A 20183-nucleotide genomic window follows, 5' to 3' on the forward strand; every position below is an offset into this window, starting at 1 on the left:
GTTACAGACTCTGCTAACTCAGAAATAGTACTTCGGGTTAAGAACTTTGCTTCAGGATGAGAACAGAAATCACGCGGCGGCGGCGGCAGGAGGCCCCATTAGCTAAAGTGGTACCTCAGGTTAAGAACAGTTTCAGGTTAAGAACGGACCTCCAGAATAAATTAAGTTCTTAACCCGAGGTACCACTGTACTGGCCTTCTGAAACACTGATTAGGTGTTTATATTTATTTTTATTTTTTAAAAAACAGTAACAAGGGTCTTTCCAGGATCATGTAACACATGATTAACTGATCAGGGTTTTGTTTTATTTTATTATTCAGATGACAGTCCTACCTCTTTTCTTTAAAGCTTATTTGCTCCCATACATTCCACTTTTGGAGAGCATGGCTTCCATTTGTTTGTTTAAAGGGAAACCAGGTAGTCTAGCAAAAGTGCTAGTTCTGCCATTTGGTCAAATGGGTTATTGCGCAAGCTGTATGAATGCAGCCGGTGCTTTCGAGTGCACTAAATGAATATACTCAAGCTCCGAAAAACCCTCTGGCTACAATCCAATGCAATGTTAAGCGTGCTTCAGCATATCGATTTCAAAGGGCTTACACATGCTTAATGGTTGTGTTAGATTGTTGCCTCTGTGTGGAAGCATGCTAAGATTTAAATCTCTTGCTCTGAAAAAATGGCACTATTCAACGTCTGGATCTGAACTCCAAATAATGCTTTCTTAGACATGATCAGATTTTATGTCAATCTGAGTGCACATCTCCACAAATAGCCTCTTCAGTTTTGCTGTTTCGTATGTCTTGCATGCACCTACTTTGCTTCTGAAAGCTGTCAGAATGTTGAAACCAAACATTTTTCAAAAGCCAGGCAACTAACCTGTACCTGGGAGCATTGGGAAGGTGCTCTGAAGAAAGGGGAAACGGTGTGGCCGAGAATACAGGAGCAGCCCTTTACAGGAATGTAAAATAAAGAAAATGGAAATCTTGTCTCTTTAGGCTAAGTTCTGCTTACATTTGTGCTGTTAGGGAAGCATGTTGGCATGACAAGAATATGCAACAGCCCACCTCCTATCTGCTTAGTGAAGTGTAGTGATATGTTATGTCGGGCAGATGTGTCCTGCTGACATCTGACTTTTACTTGAACGGTGAAGCTAAAGGTTCCTTTGTAATGTACAGTGAAAGAACACAAATCACGATTGCTACTTGTACTGCAAAAACATTTTTGTTTAATGCACCATAGAGGCTCAGTCTTGTTAGAATATTTTGCATTGCATCCCGTATCTTATATCAGAATCTCAAAGGAGATGTAAAGCATGTTCTAAACTTTTATCAACCTACTAATGAGTATCAGGTGCCACACAAGGGTTGATTTGTTTTAAAATGGGATGAAATGTAGGTTGTGTTAGGTTATCCAAATGAATGACCCTCTCTTGTTCGTTTAATTCCCTCCAATTTTTATATAACACCCTTTAACAACAAAAAAGTTCCAAAAACATGTTTAAATAGTGTTTTACTGTTTTAATGTAAAGCAGTATGAATTCATATGAATTCTGAACAGGTAACAGTTAAAAATACAAGTCCATTTAATTCCGCAATGTCTGCAGAATGTCCACTATGTTAATCTTTAACATCTCTGCATGATATGAATTACATCTACTAGTTATCCACTATCTACAGCTCCCCCACCATTAAAGACCCAGTTTGGGGTGGAAATGGATTGTGAGCTTTAAAGCCTTGTTTTGTATGCCAAGTTGATCAAACTTGAGACACACAATTCAGCGATCTTTTATTTGCAAAAGGACAATCCAAGGATACCAGGATAAAGAACCAGATCAAAAATGTAGGTTCAAAGGTTTAATTGCTATCCATATGGTAGAATAGGGGTGTTATCTCTCTACTGATCCTGGAAATGGGAGAATAGAAATTGGAGGGAATGAATTAACCTGCCTTCTTCTGCTCCGGAGGGTAGTACTGGAACCAATGGCTTCAAGCTACAATAAAGGAGATTCTGACTAAGTATAAGGAAGAACTTTCTGATAGTAAGAGTTGTTTGACAGTGGGACAAACTCCCTCGGAAGGTGGTGGACTCTCCTTCATTGGAGGTTTTTAAGCAGAGGTTGGATGGTCATCTTTCATTGATGCTTTAGCTGAGATTCCTGCATTGCAGGAGGTTGGACTAGATCAGGGGTCTGCAAGCTTTAAGACAAAAAGAGAGAATGGGGGAAGGGGAAGAATGTGTGGTTATTTACATTTGGCTTGTTTTGCGGCTCCCAGCTGTTGTTTTTCTTCGGAAACGGGTCCAAGTGGCTCTTTTTGTCTTAAAGGTTGCAGACCCCTGACCTAAGAGGAAAAAGAAAGTAATTTAATATAGTTGAAGAATCTTCAAAGCCCTACAAAAGCCCTTTTCCAATAGCACTGCATTGGGAAGATCATTACTTTGTCTTCCTTTAGTGATTAGTGCCTTTGTGACAGCAGCTACCAACTCACCAATATAGACCCTCATTATAGTTCTGTTTGCGTGTCTAGCAGCCAACACTAAGCAAAAGCATAAAGACTGCCATGCTGAACAAACATGGAAGCAAATAATCAATAATGACTGCCCATTTAGAAAGGCCATTCCATATACATTCTCACCATTTGGTAGAAATTTTGCTAGTAGCTGAGCTTTAGATTTTTAGTTCTTTATGTTGTTCAGTGCTGGAATTAACTAGTTTGGTTGGGAAAAGTTCACTGAACTAGTAGAAAAATCTCTGAACTAATTGCCAGGTGATCTGAAGATGGATTAAGCTAATTTTGCTGTAGAACTTAAAATGATTTCTAGTTCATCTTCACATTCCTTCCCTACCACCACAGCAGAAGGCTTAGACTCTTAGCTTTATTTTTTTAAAAATAGTCAATCATGCATTTGTAAAGAAAGTTAGAAAGCAAAAAGTGGCAGCAACCTTCTAAGTCAGATGCAGAGATGCTCTGTTGCTTCTTCTTCGGCGATCACTCGTAGTCAAGTAAGATTGTCTTCCATAAACATGGTTTTAACAGTGAGTGTTAAAACCACTGTGGAGGCCAATTCTGGATCCACACGTCCTTCCACAGTGGGGACATTGGTTTCCGGGTAGGAGTTGATCACGGTGTGGATTTGCCAAGCATGCCTTCCTCTTAGCACCTTTCTCCCTTGCGTCCTGAGTTCGAGTGACTTCAAAGCCCATGACACCTTTGGTAAAGCCTGTTCTCCAACTGGAGAACTCGCAGGCCAGTGTTTCCCAGTTGTCAGTGTTTATACTACATTTTTTTAGATTTGCCTTGAGACAGTCTTTAAATCTCTTTTGTTGACCACAAGCATTGCACTTTCCATTTTTAAGTTCGGAATAGAGTAGTTGCTTTGGAAGACGATCATCAGGCATCCACGCAACATGACCAGTCCAACGAAGATGATGTTGAAGAAGAGTTTGGATTTGATATCCCGCTTTATCACTACCCGAAGGAGTCTCAAAGCGGCTAACATTCTCCTTTCCCTTTCTCCCCACAACAAACACTCTGTGAGGTGAGTGGGGCTGAGAGACTTCAAAGAAGTGTGACTGGCCCATGGTCACCCAGCAGCTGCATGTGGAGGAGCGGAGACGCGAACCTGGTTCCCCAGATTACGAGTCTGTCGCTCTTAACCACTATACCACACTGGCTCTCATTGAATAATCTCATTGAAGAATCATAGCTTCAACACTGGTGATATTTGTTTCTTCCAGTACACTGATATTAGTTTGCCTGTCTTCCCAAGTGATGTGTAAAATTTTTCAGAGACACCGTTGATGGAATCTTTTGAGGAGTTGGAGATGGCGTTTCTAAGTGGTCCGTGTTTCACAAGCATATAGTAAGGTTGGCAGTACAATAGCTTTGTAAACAAGCATTTTGGTTTCCCTGCACTTCAATCGGGAGAAATCCGCACTCGCAGAGCTCAGGTTTTCTGCATCAGTGTTGGCCTTTGTGGAAAGATAACTGCCTAGGTAGGAGAAGTGATCAACATTTTCCAATGTTATACCACTGAGTTGGATTTGTGGTGCTGCAGAGGGGTTATTTTGTACTTGTTGGTGCAGCACTTTGGTTTTTTGGATATTGAATGATAGGCCAAGCTTTTCGTAAACTTCTGCAAAGATATTTAGGATGGTTTGGAGGTCACCCTCTGAGTGTGCGCACACTACGTTGTCATCAGCATACTGAAGCTCTATGACAGAAGTTACGGTAACCTTACTGTAACCTTTACCTTTATCTGTTGCTAAGGATGTGTTGTCACTTCATAATTATTGCTAAAGAATCAGAAGGAATGTATTCCTTTTATCTTCCCTGCCGAACAGATTTGCTCTCTTCCAACAGAAACAGCTTGTAGCGAGGTATAGGAATAAAGTGAATGATGCCTTGTCCCTTTAGTAGCTGCATGGCAGGCAGAAATTAACCATGGTAAACCTTTTCTAGTATGGAGATGCAATTATGGAACATTTAATCTGTTTATCAGATAACTTATAATTTGTGTGTAGCTCCTGATTTTTTACCCTAACTTTACCAAAGCAATTCTTAACTTTCTGAATATTGGAAAAAATGTGGAGGATTAACTGAGAGAGCAAACTTTAAGTGGAACTGATTTTTGTTCTATGTGTATATAACCCTGCTGTTCGTAAGGATGGCTGCTTTCTGAATCAAACAGCCACGTTTGTGTATCTCCAGCAGCAACAGTGCTGCTGAAGAGTAGGGACTAACAGGAAGCTGAGGTCCCCTGAGCACATATTGCCCAAGGCAACCTTCCCTTGCAATGCTCTGTATCCAACTGCATAAGAACTGTATAATAAACTTCCGGGTTGGCGCCATCTCCGAATGGCGGACTCCCTCCGAGCTCCGGAGGGAGTCTGCTCGGCAGGGGCTGGGTCCTACCGCGCCGGCGACGCGGGGACCCTTAAAAACCACGGGCACGGAGTCCGTGGACATGGGTGACTCGGCTTGCACCATTAGCGCCCTCCCGACTCGTGAAGGAGCCTTCTTAAAGGCTTCGGATCGGGTGCCGGGGAGCGGCGTGGTGCTTTGAGTCTTCTGCTTTCCCTGCCGAGCGCAGCCGCATGCCATTCGACGGAGAGCGCTGACTTCTTCCATTGAAAATTTGGACTATTAACAACAACCCGTGAGTAATTGGGAAACCGGGTTCAAAATTTCGGATTTGGCACGAGCGGGGGCGATTTAAAAAGGAAGTCAATCCCCCCCCCTACTGTAAGCATTCCAAAACAAGGACTGGGTAACCAAGGTCCAAAGGGAAGTATACTCCTGATAAAAATCATTAATTTCACGATGGGAAATTATAAGAACTGTGCTGGAGGAGAAGAGTGGAGGGTGAGAAGAAAAATGCAACCCCCCCCTGGGAACCGGGGCGATTCGCGGAGCCTGGTGAAGAGAGACGGAGACTTTGACAGCTGTCAAAGTAGCTGTCAAAGCTGGAGAATATAAAGAGGACTTTGTTATGAGGACTTTGCTGGTTAATTTTGTTACAATTTGTTATAATATGGATATAAACTGTTGGAAAATAAGCAACAATTTGACTTTTGGATTAGAGGATACAAAGTTATTACAATCCCCCTAGAGGGGTTTCGGGACATTACAAGAACGGTCGTAAGTGGAAAAATACTCTGGGATTCTCACAGGACTTGTTATCTTCTGGGAAAGCTGCAAAACTGAAATAGTATTTTGTCTACAGAGGTATTTACATTAAAGGAGACAATAGAATTTTCTATTGAAGAAAGGAAGGGACTGGACGTAAGTTTTTGTTCCTGAATAACAAACCTCTGTAGAGATACCAGATTTCTGAATTAGAAAGTTTTAGCAGCTGAACAGGACAAGAAACCTGAGAAAGTGAGGAATAAGAAGAACAAAGGACTGATTACGACACGGAAAGAACAACGGGAGGAGTGGTAAAGATCAAGGAAATTAAAGGCCTTTGTTAGATTGGACACTTGAAGTTAAATATTATTAAAATTAATAAATTAAAAGAAAACCGGCAAGATGGAATCGGGGAGAAATCTGGTCATGAATTGAGACTTCCAAGCTGATAATGTATAGACTGATGGACATGGGGAATTCAAACCGGGGAAGGGGGGGGGGAGATTTGGAATCCAAAGGCTGTGTAACCATCTTTTGAATTTTTCTATATCTCTTATTTTCTATTTCTCTACATAACTTACGCATGTCATTTTATTTTGATTGGACGTGTTTAAAAAAAGGGAATTCGTGGAAGGAACTGGGGTGGATCTTGGGGAAAATCTTTTTTCTTTTCTTGTTAATGATGTGGGACGGTGGTAAGATTTGTACAATTCAATTTGGATAGTGGGTTAAACAAATTAAGCTTCAAATTGGGAGTGAGAGCTTGTAGAACCAAATTAAGGAAAGGGGAATACAGTCGGGGGGGAGGGGGGGAGTCCCAGAAAGTAGGCAATGAAAGTAAGGTTTTTAAATATCTTTTTTTCTTTTTCTTTTTTCTTTGTATTTCTATATTTTTGGAAACTTTAATAAATATGATTAAAAAAAAAAAAAAGAACTGTATAATAAAATTTAAAAAACCCTTCAGATGTCAAGGAGATAAAGAACTACATAACTTTTAGAAGACATCTGAAGGCAGCCCTGTATTGGGAAGTTTTTAATGTTTGATGTTTTATTATGTTTCAATTTATGCTGTGAGCCGCCCAGAGTGGCTGGGGAAACCCAGCCAGATGGGTGGGGTATAAAAATTATTATTATTATTATTATTATTATTATTATTATTCTGTTTCAATATGCATCTGCAACCTTTGATGAACAAGGCAGCTGGAAGTGGGGGAGAATCCCTTGCAGCATGGACATTGCTCCCATCTCAAGTTTTTTATTATCAGTGGCAGGATCCTAAAATTACACCTAAACGTCTCTCACAGGTTCTGAAATTGAGTTTCTGAAAAAGCAAGGTAGCTGTAATAGGAGGTAAAGTATGAAGTTCCAGAGAAATTAGCTGTGAATTGAACCTGCAATGGAAATTGATCCTATCAGTCAGTTTTTGCTCTATATTCTCTGAAACACACTGGTGAATGTCGAATACACCAGGATTACTGATTAAATGGGATGCCGAAGTGCCAGGGGCTGGAACTGGATGCCCCTAAGGTCGTGAGCTGCAACTGTCAGACTTCACTTCACTGCTTGATACCTAGCGTGAACTGGCAGAAAGAGAGCAGTGTGAAAAATGCTGCAGGTACTATCAGGGGAATCGCTAAGAAGTATCGCACTAAGCTTCAGGCATGAGAGACGTTGCTCTCTTTAGAGAAGTAATCCTGCCCTCTTACCATGAACCACTGGGCACGGATTGGCCATATGATTCATGGCGTTCAGGGCCAATTATAGTAACTCAGTGTGCTGCAGTCCAGTGACTGTCAAGCAGTTGCAAAATGGTAAGGGTCTTATCTTTATAATCCCAACCCCCCCCCCCCGAATTATACCAAGTGAGGAGAAAATAAATGTGGTGTTTCTGAAAACATAATTAATTACCCTATTACCAAAGCCTGTGAGATTTATGTGTAGCATACAAAATGGTTGCTGTGGCATGTAAACTGCTTTTGGCAGGACTGGTCCCCCCCCCCCAAGCCTAATGAATGTGGTCTGCATTGTGATTAGCACTGCTAAATTGCACTTTCCTTGTTACTAAGCTGATAAATCATTAAAGCTTGATTATTTTGAGGCATTGGCCCACTGCATGCAGAGAATAATTAGCATTACCTGATGCAAACAAATATTGCATTAGGGTTTCTGCCTTGCGAAGTTTTGCTGTAGTCTTTGTGGTTCTGTCAGAAACATTGACCAGTTGGGCATAACTATGACGCCATACTGTGGAAACAGCTTATTTCTCAGGAGATCTCTAGCTTATTCCCCGCCACCACAGACACACACTTCTTTTAAAATTAGAAATTGCTCATAAATGACTTTTTTGTGTTTCTTGAAAATTTCATTGTCTCATTGGGACATTTTTTAATTAAGAGCTGGGTGTAGTATTGTGGTTCAGACACTTATCTTCAGATCAGGTAATCCCTAGTTCTGACATCACCTCTGTCTCGCTAGGTGATTTTAGGCAATTCACTAGTCTGTCTTTGGCAAACTACTTTATCCCAGTCCCTACATTCCTGCAATGTGGAATAACAAAGTTGTTGTAAGAATTAAAATTAAATAATGCACGTGAAAGCACACCACAGATGTTAACTGTTATCCATATTACTTTGATTCCAATGGTATGATTGGAAGGCTCACGATACAGAAACCTTGCTAAAACTAAGCAAGTCTGAATCTGGAAAGTACTTGAATAGTAGACTGTCTGCAGGGCAGGAATCATTCATCTGGACTAAAGACTATTTATCCAACCCCATATAAATAAGTGACAAACTAAGGATTTGAACCACATATTTCAGTTACAAAATGGAAGAATACACCTTTAGTGAATTCCATCTTTTTAGAAAATGTCACCTTCTGTGGATTAAGGATATTGCTAGGGTTCATTAGTTAACCAATGGAAACTTCTTCTTTTTTAGCCGAACAAAACTAAGCAGTTCTATGGCAGCGAATAAAAATATGAAGCACGAATGAAAGTGGGAGGTGTTTGGCTTGGTACTGCAAGCCCATGTGAGCTCAAGATGTTTAATATGCATGCAGATTATTCTTACCTATATGGATTTTATTCATTTCAATAGAAGAAACAGAATTATTTTGAACACATAAATCTATTGAAAGTAATGGGGTAAGCCATGTACAAAAGATTTGCTAGTGTATCTCTGAGTGTGCATGGATATCTGGATTGGTGCAAATTTATATGCTAGGTTATCTTGGGGGAGGTTATGGGACTATGGGGAAGTTTAGGTAACAATAAGAGGGGAAAGCAGTTCAGTTCCTTTGGCATAGTGCTTAGAGCAGCAAGGCAAGTCCTTACAATTCCTCACCCTTTTCCAGCCTCCCAGAACAAAGAGCCTGCACCTACTTCAATAAACAACTCCTTCACATACATCTCCATTAGATACCACAGGCAGGTTGGCAGTGCTAATCTCATATCTCTAGCATCTAATGCCAGCCCATGCAGCATCATTCTCTTCCTCGGTCTACTGCTAACCACAGAGAACGAGCATCCAAGGAAGATCCCCTTCTCCACATTTCACTTTGTGTCTGACCCATGTCCCTTGCCCATCTCTTTGCCCACGGCCTACACAGCATGACGGTCTTCAGACACGCTTCAAACACCACAGGGACACTGCCATTCTCTCATAGGGCATGAGCTGTTGTAGAAATTCTTCTGCACTTAGAATGGATCAGAACTAGTGCTCAGAACCAGTATTTTCGTGAAATCTTGTTTTTAGGCTTGGTAGCTGAGGAAAGGGGATCAGAGTCAGGCAGAAGAATAGAGGTGATAGGGATAAGATGAAGATACTCTGCTCTTCCATGGATTTTCTGCCATCAAGTACTAAGTGCTAGGATTTCTGTAAACATCTGCAAAACCGATGGCTTGCTTGCACTGGATAAGAATGGACAGCAGAAGTTTAAAAGGGCCTGTGGTCAAAAAGTTTGATGTAATTAGAACAGTGAGACTCTTAATGAAAGCATGAACCATGGGTTTGAAGGCTATATAGTTTCGGATTTTAGTGCCTTTTCCTGCAAACTTAAGATAAAATGCAAAATATCTTTGAACAATGTTGCAAGCTTGCAGGGAATTATTAGAAGCCAGAAGTGATGGAATCTTGTGGCAAGTGTTTAGAACATTCTTGGTTAAGACATGTTGATTAATAAACATGAGCCGGCAGATGCATATTAATCTGTTTATGTACAAGAGATTTCTAGTTCATTAAAACTCTTCTTGGCATTTCCACAAGCGAAGCAGTAGATAAAACTATTCATTGTCTTTTATCTTGTTGAGGACTCTCATATGAAATAAAAATCAGATTAAAGCTAAATTTGTATAATAGCTATACTGATGACAGACTTCTTTTACCAGATATGTAAGGAACCCATAATATAATATGAGTGAAGTTTTTTCTCGAGTTTCCAATTGTGATCCCTTATTGCTTTGGACAATATAGATAGAAACAATCTTTTGCATTTCATGGCAGTAGTTTGGGGTCAGGTCTCTAGGCACATAACAGGGAATGGAAGGATCCATCAGTTTTGTTTTGTTCTGGTTCTCATTTTTCCAGTCTCAAATTCCGCTCATAACATTTCTGCAGCAATTTGCAAAAAAAGTTTTTTCCCAAAAAAATCTCCCTGAAAATTCATCAGTATTTTACTGTGAATTTCTCCCAATAACTACATCTTTGTGTGCAGCTTTGACTAATGTGCATGCTTTTGCAAGCAGTTGACCCCAATAGAATTTTTTTCATGTTATTTTCACAAATATATTATGTACACTTCCCTGTTATGTATGCATTTTTGTTAACATTGTTTGGTTGCAGAGCTGCATCACAAAATTCAGATGAGTGCGATTTTCAAAGGATGTTGATTTGGTTCTCATATTGTTTAGGGAAGTGGGAGTGTGAATGATTTACCTTTAAATGTGAACTGTATTAAATTTCTTTTGCATCCCTAGTCATACAACTGTTCTCACCACAAACTATGACTTTGTTATAGTAAAGCTAAACAGCTTTTGTTGCTGTCTGTCTGCTGTTGGATTTGAGCCCGCAGAAAAATGTTAAGGTGGCTTGTGGGACATCCGGCTTGCCAGTAGTACATATGAAAAGGATCTAGAGGGGCTTGGTAGACCGCAAGCTTTATATGTCACACAGTGTGATTCAGCAGCAAAAAAAGCGAATGCTATTTTAAGGTGGATCAACAGAAGTATAGTTTCCCAATCAAGAGAAGTCATCGTCTTGCTCTATTCTACCTTGGTCAGACCACACCTGGAGTACTGTGTCTAGTTCTGGACACTGCAATGTAAGGATATTGACAAGCTGGAGGGTTTGCAGAGTAGGGCAACCAAAATTATCAAGGGTCTAGAATCCAAGCCTCATGAGATATGGTTGAGGGAGTTGGGGATGTTTAGCCTGGAAAAGAGGAGATGTATGATAGCCATTTTCAAATATCTAAAGGCCTATCACATGGAAGATGCAGCAAACTAGTTTTCTCCTGCTATTGAGGGTAGCAACTGAACCATTTGCTTCATGTTACAAGAAAGGAGATTCTGACTAAACACCAGGAAGAACTTTCTGACAGTAAGAGCTGCTTGAGAGTGGAAGGGACTCTGGAAGGTGGCTGAGTCCCCTTCCTTGGGATTTTTTTAAAGCAGAGGCTGGATGGCCACCTGTCATAGCTGCTTTAGCTGAGATTCCTGCATTGCATGAGGTTGGTCTTGGGCTCCTTTCCAACGCTACAATTCTAGTATTCTATGATTGGTACACTGTTTGCTTTGCATTCATAAAAGGAGCTGTTTCAAGTCTGTTAATACATTCCGTAACACATGTTGATGGAGGACTGGGACTAAACTCCTTCTTCCAACAAACTGCCAGTATCATTAACACTGACAGTGTCAGTCATCTGTCCAGCCACTATTCATATACAGGTCCAAGCTAGTATTCAAGCACAGACTCTGTAGGTCAGAACCTATGTTCTTTTCTCCTTCCCTATACTTCTTAAAAATATATTAACAGTATTTGCTTTCACTACCATACATCAGATACAAGCACTTGTATGAAAATGCATGTCTTAATTTTTTACAGATCCTATGCGTGGTCCAAGAAAACTAGAAGTTGTCGATATCAAATCCCGGCAAATCACCATCACCTGGGAGCCGTTTGGCTACAATGTCACTCGTTGCCATAGGTACAATATCACCGTCCATTACCGCTACCAAGCTAGTGGACAAGAACAAGTCAGAGAAGAAGTGAGCTGGGACACAGACAATTCTCACCCTCAGCATACCATTACTAATCTGTCCCCATATACTAATGTCAGTGTCAAACTGGTTCTTATGAATCCTGAAGGACGAAAAGAAAGCCAAGAAATTGTGGTACAAACAGATGAAGACGGTAAGTTTTTAAGTGTAATGGTTTACTGAATGTATTAATATGCATATACATGATTTTACGGGTTCTTATGCAGTCCAGCAAAAACTATATAAGACATATGCATAACTGCATATAAGTGTGTTGAGGATTTGATGGATAAAGGAAGCATAAAGATGAAGGATACTGAGGACTGACATGATTGTCAGGGACAAATGAGTGAAATGTAGTTTGCAGCATTACACACAAACACATATTTTATGGGTTGGATCTAGCATGGCCAGTGCATAAGCCATTACTATTTAAAAACCTGAATGCAGTATTTACAGTGTGGAACTCATGTTCTTATAAGCGATAGAATCTAAATGCAACATTCTAATTCACAGTACATATTCCTAAACATCCTTTTTTTTAATGCATTAGTTCCAAGTCCTGTACCACTTGAATCTATCCAGGGAAGTATGTTTGAGGAGAAAATCTTCCTTCAGTGGAGGGAGCCAGTGCAAACATATGGTGTGATCACCCTATATGAGGTATGTAAAACCACTTGCCCTGCATTCTTGGTGTAATCTAGTTCAGCATGCTCTTCTCACAGTGGCTGAACAGTTGCCTGTGGCAAACCAGCAAGCAGGATTTGACCACAAGAGCACTCTCCCCACCCCGTGATTTCCAGCAGCTGGTTTACAGAAGCATCGCTGCCTCCAGCTGTGGGGGCAGAGCATAGCCATTGGGCTAATAGCCAGTGATAGCCCACACCTCCATGAATTTGTCTAATTCTGTTTCAAAGCTATCCAATTTGGTAGCCATTGCTGCCTCCTGTGGGAACATCTTCCATAGTGGTTCTCCAAGTGTTGCGTGAAGTACTTCCTTTTATCTGTCCTAAATCTTCCATCATTCAACTTCATAAGATGTCCACTAGTTCTAGTCTTGTAAGAGAAGGAGGGGATCAGTACCTTTTATAACTGAAGGCCTAAATAAAGTTGCGGTGTTATACTGCTTATGTATCACATGTCTTTCCTTCCTTCCCACCCCCAGTGTCCCCACCCCCCACATTTCCCTCATGTAATAAATTTTGGCTAGTACAAGACAACACTCTGTTATTAGTAAATCACTGCATTTTTAAAGCCTGTAATATTATCCAGTCTAGTTATGTAGATCAGTATTTGAATGCTACTAAAAGTATCCACTAGGCTATAACTCAGGAGTAAAAACAGGAGTGAGAATATAATACTGAATACTGCTGAATTTCTGCAAACCTTTTGTGATAAGAACAAGCAGGTCCCATTAAATGAAACACACTAGCTTTTAAAAATGCAATTTCAACAAAATTATATGTTGTTAGTTTTACATACAAATCCCAGCATTCCGTGCTATAGGGAACCTGGCCCTAAATATCTTTCAAAAATATTAACAAAGGAATGTATTTATTATGCTGTTGGACCATAATCACTGTCAAACATCTCACCTGACTAAACTACCCTTATATTTATTTTTTCCTTTCATTTGAAGAAAGCATTGTTGAAATGCTTGGCCCCAAAACATAAAAGAAAAGTAAAATATCTAATTTGGTATTATTAAGCTTTTAGTGCTGTCTTGCTGTTGAAATAGTTGTGAAAGGATAATTTATTATGAAAAGATATGTATTATGGAAACTAACTAGTTTAACTAATTGCAGTTTCATAAGTAATCAGAGGATGATTGGTCTTGTCATTTGTTTTTTATATTTGGCCACGTAAGGCCTTTCAAAGAACTGAAAGGAGGTGTCTTCCTCTCCCATCATCCCCTTCTTTGTGGTGCTTGCTTCTGTTTTTGGTGTTTATGTGTAGTCTGATACAAAATGATGAATGCGTTTGGACCTGGGCTACAAACCAGCCCACGCTTCAGACAATAATTATCTGTGCCATCTTTTCCCTGCACGTCTCATCATAGTCTCAAAACTACTCTGTATTTTCTTTTTCAGAGGCTTGGTTTATATTCTTCCTATAGGGTTGTAGCTTTTATGTTCTCCAAAACTCTTTATCAAGGTAGACTGGAAACAGTGGGGGAAGACAAAAAAGGTGGCGTTAAAGCCACTTGTGCTTGCGTTTGGTAAGAATTTTCGGTAGAGCATGAGACTCTTCATCTCATAGTCGTGGATTCGAGCCCCACGCTGGGTGAAAGACTTATGCATTGCAAGGGGTGAGGCTAGATTATCCTCGTGGCCCCTTCTAACTCTGCAAGTCTGTGATTCTGTGAAATAATGGAGTGCAGGAGGAGGTAGCGTACATTCAGGTCGCCCTGTTTCAGGTGCTATATGGGTTTTAGGTTGTAAAGAAACTTCTTGGAAAGGAATGGCTGATTTCTCATCTTTATAAATACAAAAAACTACTGTTGCTGAGGTTTGTTTGCATACTTAGGCCAAATATACAGGAAGGCAGGACCAAAGCAGTAGCAGATAGTGTGGTGGGGCTTCTGCACTTAAACAATCTCCCTCTGGATTTTCTAACTGCTACATACTGGGAGCAGTGAGGTCGGCATAGTGGAAACATGCAAGCAAGGGTGCTGAACTGGCTTCACCAGCGCACGGCATCAATCTCCCTATGGCCTCACCCGTCCCTCCCTCACTCCATCCTGGTATGCATCAGGTGACCAGTGCAGGCTCATCCTGGTCTCAGCTTCTGGAATAAAGAGAAAGTCTGACATTTATGTCTGGTTATAATAAGCAACAATGGCTGCATTTGTGAAATGGATTACAGTGGTACCTCGTGTTACAGACACTTCAGGTTACAGACGCTTCAGGTTACAGACTCCGCTAACCCAGAAATAGTACCTTGGGTTAAGAACTTTGCTTCAGGATGAGAACAGAAATCATGCTTTGGCAGCGCGGCGGCAGCAGGATGCCCCATTAGCTAAAGTGGTGCTTCAGGTTAAGAACAGTTTCAAGTTAAGAACGGACCTCCAGAACGAATAAAGTTCTTAACCCGAGGTACCACTGTAATCACATCCATCTGAATACCTGAGTGTTGGTACTAAAAATATGTTGATTACTGTACTTAACACAACAGGTGTATGTTCTGAAGTAAAGTATTTCACCATAAGACTATGTTGGCCCTTCCCATATAAAAGCTCTTGTGCATGATGGCACAGAGAAGCACATTGACTTACGTTGCATGTTCCTGGCATGTAGTTGTCCCACCCAGGCAGCAGTGAACCAGCCCCGTAAACATGTGGAGGTTTCCACCATAGAAGAGAAATAAGGAGGAGAGAAACAGAAACATAGGTGAACTAGGGCCACATTTATTGATTTAGTGGCTCTGAAGTGGTGGCAACAATTCAGGAAGCTAACTGTAACACAGCAACTGTGGGTTAAAAATCCTATAGATGAGTGCCACTATTGCTCAGTCCACAGGAATCCACATTGTTTCAAGCATGAAACTCATTTGTGTGGCATCCAAAAACATTGTGTATTGTCTTTTAAAACCTGTACTCTATTCTGAATTAAATTTCCACTTTGCTAGTAACATTTTATAATCTCTGAGGTCAAAACTGAGAGCTTCTGTAAATTAAGAGCTTACACAGGGTCAGTGCTGAGTTGAAGTTAATTTAACCTGTAATTGACCTATGCAGAATTGGTTTCAGTAGTGCTTGTGTGATTCAAATCGCAATACCATGTGTTCTGATCTTTAAAACTGCAGTATTAAAGACCTACCATGCTGTGTTGTGAGGATGATATTTACTTCAAAGCACTTGGGATACTAAATACTCTGGGATACTTAGTTCCAGTTTAATGAGACTTAGTCATAGGTAAAGTGTGGTTTGGATTGCAGCCTAAAAGTGTCACAGAAGAGAGCAAAAGCAAGCCACATACGACTAAGAACACCATCCAGATATTGCATTGTAATCATTTTTTAAAAATAAATGTTGAATAAGACATGAGATTTCTTCAGATGGGGAGAAAATGTGGTCATTAGTACTCTACGGTTTTAGAAGAACGTACTAGAATTGTCCTACTCTTCAGAGTTCCAAGTAAAGCTCTTTCCATGTTGTTTCTGTTATAATAATTATTGCCATCGTTATCATAATAGCAACATTGTGTCCTTTATGGAGAATATGCTTGAATTTCACCTTACTACAAGCAGAGAATACTTTTCAGTAGAAGCAGAAATTTGGGGCAGGCTACTAAAAAACGTGGCTATAACTCTTGTCGTTTTAAGTCAATGTTTATTTGTATTTTTTGTGCAAGACCAACATTAATGCACTTCCTCCTAAAAGAATTACAACATGAAAACCAATGAATTAAAGGTATTAGCTTAAGTCTGAATCATAGCTGTTGTGGTTGTCATCTAGGTGCCTCTAAGTCCCTGTATCTATAAAAGTGATAACTCATAACAGTTTTGTCTGAGCCTGTGTTCCTTCATTGGATTCCGGATTTGAAGCATATAAGGGAGTAAGATAACTTATCATAAAATGTCTGACAATGCACACATCAGAAGGGTTTATTGGATAAAAATGCAATCTTTGTACAACTGCTGAAGATATTTTATAACTTTGTTTTTCTTTTGTAGATCACCTACAAGGCTGTCAGCTCCTTTGACCCAGAAATAGATTTATCCAACCAAAGTGGACGTGTTTTAAAGCATGGGAATGAAACACACTACTTATTTTTTGGGTTGTATCCTGGGACTACTTACTCGTTCACTATAAGAGCCAGTACAGCCAAAGGCTTTGGGCTTCCTGTTACAAGTCAGTTCACCACAAAGATCTCAGGTATTAGTTAAAGCCAAACAACATTTCTGATTTGAATTAGATAACCATTACATTAATTTACATATAATTTTGCAGCAGTTATATAGTATGGGTGCAGTGTAAAATACCTGTCTTTTCTGAACAATGTTGTGTTTATAATTTCTTGAAAATTCATAAAAAACCTCTGTTAAAAAAATGGCATTTAAACATTTTCTGTTAAAAAGCCTATATATATATATATCCCTCAATCCGCAAACCTATTTGAGGATGTATATGATTATTAATTGCTTTTATGCACCTTAAGAAGGTTAAACTTGGGACATTTGTATAGCAATCCTGCAATGTAATCCATTGCTTTTCTACCCAATAGCAAGATGGCCTGAGAGTAGTATGCACCACTGTTTGGTGTAATTCACTCTTCTACCCCTGTTGCTGAAAGGGATAGTAGCTGCAAGTCAGAGATGGGTCAGTTCAGATTCCCATCTTTCAGATTTACCAAACAGTAGTCACTTCTTCCTTGTCTTTCTTCTTAGACCTCCTTACAGGCCAAACCAAACACTCATTAGCATCTAGAAGTCTCATGTTCTACTGATTAGTAAGTTCAAATGTGGTTGCTTTTACATGATGGCCTAGTGTAGTGCAGCAGATATACTAGTTCAAGGTTTCCCAAACATGGTCTCCAGCTAGCTGACCACTGGTCCTCCTGCTAGCTAGGGATGATGGGAGTTGTAGTCCAAGAGCAGTTGGAGACCCAAGTTTGGGCGACCCTGTACTAGTTGGTTACGGCATGTCAGATCCAGGTTCAAATTGCAACTTAGCCACAAGCTAACTGGGTGATCTAGGTTACTTATGTCTTCATTCATTATCTAGTTATGGTGGGAAAGGCTGTTAATAAGACAATGGTAATAATTGAATACCATATTTAGTTTCTTTTGTTGCGTAGCAGACCAACGCAGTAATCCATGATATAAAACTTGCTGCAGTTCACGAGACTAATATTACACACGAACTTACGTTTTGAGTGTTCAGTCAGCAGAAAAATGCCCTAATAAAGGTACAATATGTACCAGTTTATAGCTTAACTTGTTATTGATGGGCTACCCTATTAACTAAAAGCATAGCAATTATTTTATCATTGTGCACACAAGGACTGCTCTAAAATAGTATCTGCCCTTGAAAAGGTATTTTTAACAAGATTTTAAAGATCATAGAAAAGCTACACATTAAAGAAGTCTGCTTCCTCTGTTCTTGTTTTTCTAGCACCGTCTATGCCACCTTATGAACTGGAAACACCTTTAAATCAGACAGACAGTACTGTAACTGTTACACTGAAACCTGCACAGAGCAGAGGCGCTCCAGTCAGGTATGATGGTATTGGGGAATCTTTACAAAATTAAAATTAAATCTATTAATTTATTGACAGTGTTTTCTGGTGACTTTTTTTCTAACTTAGCAATCTGTGTTTAAATCCATATTTGTGTTATCTCTAATTCAATTAAATAAGGAACAAGAAAGAAAGTCCTTTGATATGGAGTGTTTAGGAATTGTGTAGAGGATTGTGTAGAGGATTTCAAAGCTTAGTCTTTGAAAATAAGGAACAAAGCTGCAATGTTGTTGTGTGGGTGGCTTCTTCTATAAGGTAATTGCTTACTGCAGTGTTATGAGTTCAAGGGTACATCATTATTTTTATCCTCTACTACTATGTTTTCAATAAGAACTCCTGTGGGCTTAATCATCATTATTTCAGGTAATCAGCTGAGACAATTCAGGAGATTTAAAAACTAAAATCTGTCATCATCAAGACAAAAAGGAAAAATATATATACTTGTAACAAAACAAAACAAAACAAAAATCTTGCTAGTCCAGAATTTACAGCTACTTCACTTGGGAACTAATGTAGCATGGTGACTAAGAGGCTGAGCTATGAATCAGTATATTCTTGTTCTCACCTTTGTGACAAATTCACTATGGTCTTGGGCAAACCAGCCTCTCATCAAAATGGGGATAATAATATCAACTTGTATTATAGGCTTTGTGTAAGGGTTACAGCAAAAATAAATACATCAAGCATTTTGCAAAGTCAAAATAATGATTAAGTTTCTCTATAACAGTGTCTATATACGAGCAGAACAGACTTCCATTTGCACAACAAGTGTTAATCTCGTCCTTCCACTCACACACTCCCAGTGTGCCCTGAATCCAAAGGGGAGGTTGTAGTGAGCAGAATATTATTATTTATTATTATTTATTAGTAGTAGGAGTAGTAATTAAGCAGTTTCCAACTTGCTTTCCATTATCAAGTAGAAGATCCATGTAAATACTTACAGAAAAGGAAATAAAATAGTTGTCATTTGCCAGAGCCAATACATGTGCCAATTATGTGTGCTTAAGCTCTATATATGCTCATTTGTCTTTTTGACGTCAAGTAAAATTACCAGATGGTATTCAGGATGCCACACAGCTAAAGTTCACATTGCCATAGTAAGGAGAAGGAAACATCAATCCAAAATCACTGCCCAGCTGTATTGTGTTTCTTCTTTGCTAATTAGCAATTTATGTTTGGAGCTGTGGGCTAACTTGCTTCAGCTGACCTCCTTCCCACATTCAGGGTGTTGAAAATGAAATAAGAAGCTGTGGGTTCAGTTGCAGGTGAAGAGTCATGGAGACTAACTAGTTCTGAGAAACATTTTGTTCCCAATTAGGTACTATGTAAGTATGTGATTTTAATTCTCATATTCATCATGGACTTGTGAAATATGGTGTTTATTTGCATATGGTTTGTCCTGCATTTATTTTCCTTGACAAAATGCAGCTTCAGAGGTCCAGATTCATTTAACAAGTCCTGCACAACAGGGCTTCCCCCTTTGTCCTCTCCCCACTTGCCCTTGCCCAAATTTGGTCAGAGGGGTTGGAACAGGCATAGGCAAACTCAGCCCTCCAGATGTTTTGGGACTACAACTCACATCATCCCTAGCTAACAGGACCAGTGGTCAGGGATGATGGGAGTCGTAGTCCCAAAACATCTGGTGGGCCGAGTTTGCCTATGGCTGGGTTGAAAGAATCCCAGAAAAATGCCTAGGGGGAGGAGAGTGGAGGTGGTTCCATCAGGCAAGCAAAAAAGCTTGTGCTGGTGGAGCAATCTCCTTTGCACTATGTTAAATATTTCCTAGGGCTGCAAACTAAAGCGGAAGGCCTGCACAGGTTCTCCTTAAAATGATTTTTTTTCCTATAAAGAAATAGCTGCCCAGCTTTTTTGTGACACGCGGTTGCATGGAAATTAGGTGAAAGACTTAGGCACTTAGGCAAGACCAATGGATTTAAGTTACAAGAAAGGAGATTCTGACTAAACATTAGGAAGAACTTTCTCACAGTAAGAACTGTCTGATGATGGAATGGACTCCCTCAGGAGGTTGTGGACTCTCCTTCATTGGAGGTTTTTAAGCAGAGG

At 39.8% G+C, this 20183-nt stretch overlaps 1 protein-coding gene across 12 annotated transcripts in view; it reads left to right on the forward strand.

Annotated features, from left to right (window-relative positions):
* Positions 1-20183, forward strand: part of PTPRM (protein tyrosine phosphatase receptor type M) — a 412807-nt gene that overhangs the window by 218730 nt on the left and 173894 nt on the right. For all 12 annotated transcript variants that reach the window (XM_081014113.1, XM_081014108.1, XM_081014114.1 and 9 more), the window contains 4 exons: positions 11726-12034; positions 12434-12543; positions 16555-16756; positions 17996-18098. In XM_081014113.1, coding sequence (XP_080870239.1) covers positions 11726-12034; positions 12434-12543; positions 16555-16756; positions 17996-18098 — 724 coding nt within the window. The remainder of the gene's footprint in view (positions 1-11725; positions 12035-12433; positions 12544-16554; positions 16757-17995; positions 18099-20183) is intronic.

Source organism: Podarcis pityusensis (genome assembly GCF_964106645.2).
Source record: "Podarcis pityusensis genome assembly, chromosome: 7".
Classification (NCBI taxonomy): domain Eukaryota; kingdom Metazoa; phylum Chordata; class Lepidosauria; order Squamata; family Lacertidae; genus Podarcis; species Podarcis pityusensis.